Raw genomic sequence first — 6,179 nt, forward strand, 5'->3', positions numbered from 1 at the left:
ATTTTTTTTTTTATTGTGGTTGAGAATGCCGTTTTAGCTCCTTTAAATCGTATAATTCCTATTGGCATTCTGCTACTGTTACAGTGTAGTTTACATGCAACTTATAGCCACTGCCAGTGCCATGTGCGTGGTGATAGTACTGTGTATGTTTTTGTGCCTGCGTTAATTCAGTTTACAGGTGGCAGTTCTCATATTTCAGCCTGTAGGCCTTGCGTAGGGTAAATGGATGAGTCTTACTATTCTAGTCTTGCAATTAGTTTGTTGCTACTACGTCATGATCGGACTTCCATTCTTAATCTTAAGACACTTTAAACGTACACCGCATACCTCGCTTGGCACTTTCATAACAATCCCCACACCAACATTCCTTTGCCAGAGGTTTCCTGATTACTCATCCTGTGCCTTCCACTTGTATCGCTACGTATGTGAAACCACATTTGCGGACTAAACAAGGGTTTCACCTAGAATCCCACCCCCTCTACACCAGAGTCACCGCAGTAACGTTAGAGAACATAGCCGTGTCGCTCCGCTGGCATTCTGTTTTTCATTGCAGACGTTCCAAGTGCCTTCGTGCCACCTGGAGTATGTGCCCACTGCGAAGTTCAAAAAAATGAGGGGCTCTGGAACTAACTCAGACTTGAAAGGGGTTCTGGAATTTAAGTTTGTTAAAAATGTGTGATGCTACTAGAACTGTCTAGTGTTTTCTATCAATCCATCCCATCCATGTGCGCATGCCGTTGCATGCCATCATTCACGGCCCGGCTCTCAACGTATTCTGAAGTAAGACGCAGTGGAACCGAAAATCGTTAAAAACAGGGTTCCCGAACGGTAAATTTGTAAATCTGGCCATCGTATACAAACTGTAACATGTTTTTGCACCGTTACATGAATTACGTCCAGCCGAGGCTAGACTAGAGGTTTGGTTTTGTGACTAGTTAGTCTGTGTAGGCACGCAGCGATATGTTGCTCTGCTTGTCGCTTTACCTTGATCGCCAGTTATCAGAGCGACTTGTGATGCTCTGAACAAGATATTTCTTAAGATGCACCTGCGAAGGAAGTTTAGTGGTTGAAAATGCGGTCTCTCCCGCCGGCACGCACAGTCATATTCATATATATATATATTGGCAAAGTGTGAGTTAAAGAACAACGAGCGAAGCGCAGCAGGTTAGGCGTGTCGTGTATGGGAGCCGCTTAAGGGCCCCAGAATCTATTATTATATATATTTGCTCTGCTTGTTTTTATATTTACATCTAAATTTCCATTTCCAGCTGGGGACTACTTTATATATGGTATATATTATTATATTTATAAACGGCAACATTATATGTATTCGTATTCCAACTTTATCTATTATATCTATTTTAGCCACTTTATTTTTTAGTCTCAACGCTCCGAGACCGGCTGACCCTTGTTTAACTATAAATTAGTATTAATTACGTTCGCGTTTATGCTTATATTTAGAAACAGTCGACAGTCTACATGATATTACCAGGTAACCCAGACACGCCAATCGTATCCAGAATTTATATTCGATCTAGTCTCTTATATCATGTGATCAGAATAGATTCGCGCCCGAGGTATTATTTTTTATATTTTGTTCTTAGTTCATGTAATATTATAGGATTTAATTTTTATATTTAGAAATTTTTGTTAGGAGCATTTGCCCTCTTATATTATTTTACGCCCTGCGGCACATACCTACTAGCTCTAGTACTATAGCCGCATACCAGTGTGCGCACGCCTGCGCAACTGGACGCGGCGTATAGTACTAGACTCAATACTTACATGCAATTATATATATGGAGTTGCCCCTCCTGCTCCCCCCCCCGCCCCCCCGCGGGATAATTGATGCCGCATGTCCTCCAGGTTTTCAGAGCTTGTTTGAAATATTACACTTTTCTTGTTATCTCTTGTTATGTCTCACACACAGATCAGCTTATAACCTGTACCATGTTGTTTACTAAGATCAAAAGCAATTTCTAGTAGCAATTGGACCGGGGTCTGTTGGTGCCCGCCCTGCATCAGAGCGTACATTATCTAACCTGCGTATAGAAATGACTAACGTTAAAAGTTCTAGAGCTTCGGGGCGGCTCTATATTGTGCTGAGGATAATGGTAGTATTTAAGCAGCATGCTCTCGGCTCACTTTTCTTTTTTCGAGACTGCTGCATTAGACTCGTGGCGCATTACTTTGTACAGTGTGTCATCACCAAGATAAATCTCGACGTCATAAGAAGAATTCCTATATCTTGGAAAGTTTGGACTCAGTATTCAAGAGTTTCAACACAAGGCGTCCCTGTTCTAGTGCATTCTATATATGCCCGCCAACCCAATCTAGCTTGCACAGAATATATATTGGCTAAACAATTCAGATTAGACGGATACCAGAGAAGTTTTCAGAATAGAGCATGCTTCCGCTAAGCGCTGAGCGCAGATCTTGCGCGCAGTTCCGCGGCAAGAGCGCACGCCGACCCTGGTTATTATTATTTTACAGTATTCAGCTATGGATCATGCGTTTTTCGAATGCATTTTAGTCGGTATCTATAGTTTCGCGAACAGTCCGCAATTTGACGTGCGACACAGTGGAGGGGCAGACATTTTTGGGACGTGGAGGAACTCGCGAGCTACAGTTGCGGGTCGTAAGGAGTAGGTGGGGGCGACACGCTGATATGTGGGCATTTCCATGTCCTCTTAGGCCTTTTACTATTAAGTTCCAAACATAAAAAGACAAACATATTATTATTTTATTAATATAGAAATTTATAAAACTTAGTAATGCGAAATAGTGTGTAGCGGTATTGTGCCGCAGTATTTTGTTATTCTGCATTTCCGCGAGCCTCCGCCCACTATTATTTAGCATTTGTTGCATTTATTCCTGAGGTTTACGAGTGAGTTAGTATTTTGTATTTTTCTATTTTTTTATGCAGCCGAGTAAGTTGGCGGCTTGCCAGCAACAGAGACCTCGTCTCGCTTGGTAGGCGATGCCGCGAAACACGATGTCATGTTTTTGTTGTGATATGTCGGAAAACGTTTAAACTATTATTAAAACAAGCGCGTTTCATAGCCCGAAAAATTTTTACAAGCATTTCTAGGAAATGTCTAGCTCCGGATACGTAGTCAAAACCGTCGATTTGCAAATGGCCAGAACTGTCAACTCAGCGATTAATAGCTTTGGGGGCGGGGAGCATTTATAGTGACCGTGATTGCAATAAAGATTGCGTGCAGCTAGTTGGTGTTAGTGTGCCGCTTACGCGGGTTTTTCGCGCTTCCGCGATATCGCGCTGCAATTGTCAAGTTACGAGTTTCATATAATGAACAAGGCAGTTGATCCATTTACATTACATTGAGTGGAGTTTTTTCCTCAGCGATTTAACATAGATCTCTGGGTAAATTAATTGTACCAAATGGCAAGTGTGGTAATTTAAACAATGTGAACAGCGCTACGCCATACATACCAAATGGAGCGTGGTTGGTTCGTGTATTTTTGACTGGGACGTCCTAAAACCGAGCGCAAAAACCATGCGAATTTTGTGCTTACTCTTGCCACCTTGCCGCAATCTGGTGTGCATGCGGTGAAATTGTGTCTGGTAGAGGAGCGCATTTGAGTGGCAGAAGTTATTACTAATAATAGGCGAATGATAGTAGAGAAACATTTAGACTGGTAGTAAATACATTATACATCTAAGTCTTAATGTTTATCTAGAGCTCTTTAACGAGTTCATGGATCATGTCTATGCACTGCTGTACTTGTGCAATGTACCATTAGCTGTGGTAATTGGTTGTCAAAAATTTAAGTAGCCAGCCTGAGCTATTATTATATTCAGAATGCAATTGTGACTAATGCATAACTTTGTGTGTTTTACGAAGAGTGCGTGCAAATAAAGATTATAATCTCTAAATTATCTGTTTTTTTTGTATAAACAGGTTTATAAGCATGTGAGCTTCTGAGCATGAATAGTCATAGAGGCGAGATCACATACGGCAGTACCGAGTCTATCGACCATAGAAGTTCATCACCGCTATCAAAGGTAAAATTTAATTTACACATGGTTCGCACAATCCTTGAAAAGTCCTTGAATTTGAGGGGAGTCCTTGAAAAGTACTTGAATTTAGTAAATGTTGATTTTGTGCTTGAAAAGTCCTTGAATTTCATGAATTAAATGAGCTTAAAAAGCTATAGACACGATAGACAGTTAAATGATGATCACAAATTACAGTAAGTCAGTAAATCAAAGAAGTGACAGTGTTTAGAAGGGTTTATTAATGTGATCCAGGTAAGTTTTAGAGGTGACATGCTGTGATTAAGAATAGGGTTATTAAATTAATCCAGGTATGTTTTGTTCTGTGTATGAATTCCGATAAAATGTCTGATAAAATGTCCTTGAATTTCCGATAAAATGTCCTTGAAAAGTCCTTCAGTCCTCCTGTATGAACCATGTTACAACTAGAAATATATTTGCTTCGTTAGTTTTATACTAATCTATTTTCAAGTCATAATATAATATGTCACTTGTATAATGTGTTATCAAAATTTATGTAATAGGTCTGTTACACATGTGGCGTGGGTAGAGAAAATTTTGAATAGAGGAAACTTCAATCGTGAAACCAAATTTTTTTTTTTTTGCAGTTACAGGGATTGGAAGACACTTGCAGGCAGCAACACTCCAGTGAGAAAATGGTTCAGGATTTTGATGATGTTCTGCCGCGGATCGGCAGCTGGGGACGCTACCAAAAGTTGTTATTCTGGCTAGTGTGTATCCCTGCATGCATTCCGTGTGCATTCCAGGGATATGTCACCATTTTCCTCCTTGCCGTGCCGGACCACTGGTGTCACGTGGAAGAACTGAAGGAGTATGCTGATGATGACAAAAAGGGCTTGAGCATACCCATTGAGTACAAGCAAGGAGTGGAAAGTTATGCTCAGTGTGTTATGTACGATGCAAACTACAGCGAACTTGTAGCACAAAATGGCAGTTGGCAACCTGATATGTCGTGGCCAATTATTGATTGCGACGATGCATGGGACTTTGACCAGACTCTGTACGACTCCACGACCAGTACCGCTTGGGATATCGTTTGTGATCGGGTTTGGATAACGCCCCTGGTTTTCTCCATCATCTCTCTCGGGAACTTGTGTGGAAATTACATCTTTGGATTCCTACAGGACAGACTTGGACGAAAACTTTCATTCTTCATATGCCTCACGCTGCAGCTTGTTGCTGCGGTTGCCTCGGCTTTCGCACCGGAACCAATCAGCTTTACTTTCTTCCGCTTCCTGGTCGGCCTCACGATCCCTGCAATATTCACTATTCCATTCGTGATAGGTATCGAGTTGGTTGGGCCAGAGAAGCGAAGCTTCACCACATTGATGCAGTGCATGGCGTATTCAGTCGGCTTGTGTCTACTGCCCGGAGTTGCATACCTAGTGCGTGAATGGAGACATCTCGCTCTCGCTACTTCCCTGCCGTTTGCAATTTTTTATGTGTACTGGTTCTTTATGCCCGAGTCGGCCCGGTGGTTGATGGCAAATAATAAAGTAGCCGAGGCCGAGAGATTAGTGCAAAAAATTGCCAAAGTTAATGGTAAAGAAATACCGGTAAACATACTTTCGGAGAACTTAAACCCTAAAGAAGACACAGCAGGCATAGATGATGGAAATGAGGAAGCGCCACAAACGGCCAGAAAATACAACTTCAGGGACTTGTTCAGGACTAAGAATCTACGAAACAAGACCTTACTAATTTCGTTCATTTGGTTCGCAAACTCTACAGTGTACGTGGGTCTAAACCTGTACATTCCATTACTGGGAAGCTCGGATTATCTGAACATGCTTCTGTCAGCCCTGGCAGAGATGCTAGGATACCCGTTTCTGTGGCTCGTCCTAGATCGCTGGGGACGTCGCGGCCCGCTCTGCCTGGCCATGGTCGTTTCTGGCGTGGCCTGTATCACGACAGTGCTGGTGCCGCTGGACGACGACCATCTATGGATAACTATAATGTTGACAGTCATCGGAAAGTTCGGCATATCTGCGTCGTTTGTTGACATATACCTAATCGCGGGAGAAGTGTACCCGACAGTGGTGCGTGGTCTGGGCACCGGTTTTAGTCAATTCGTTGCAGCGCTGGGCACGATAGCAGTGCCTTATGTCGTCTACATAGGTAAAGACTATCAGACTTTGCC

General features: G+C 42.3%; 1 protein-coding gene across 1 annotated transcript in view; it reads left to right on the plus strand.

Moving 5' to 3' along the window:
* The window catches only part of LOC106810746 (organic cation transporter 1-like), a 29,316-nt gene that overhangs the window by 22,937 nt on the left and 200 nt on the right, over positions 1-6,179 (plus strand). The window contains exons 2-3 of the mRNA XM_014814190.1: positions 3,924-4,027; positions 4,627-6,176. Coding sequence (XP_014669676.1) covers positions 3,950-4,027; positions 4,627-6,176 — 1,628 coding nt within the window. The 5' untranslated portion in view covers positions 3,924-3,949. The remainder of the gene's footprint in view (positions 1-3,923; positions 4,028-4,626; positions 6,177-6,179) is intronic.

Source organism: Priapulus caudatus, unplaced genomic scaffold (assembly GCF_000485595.1).
Source record: "Priapulus caudatus unplaced genomic scaffold, Priapulus_caudatus-5.0.1 Scaffold470, whole genome shotgun sequence".
Classification (NCBI taxonomy): domain Eukaryota; kingdom Metazoa; phylum Priapulida; class Priapulimorpha; order Priapulimorphida; family Priapulidae; genus Priapulus; species Priapulus caudatus.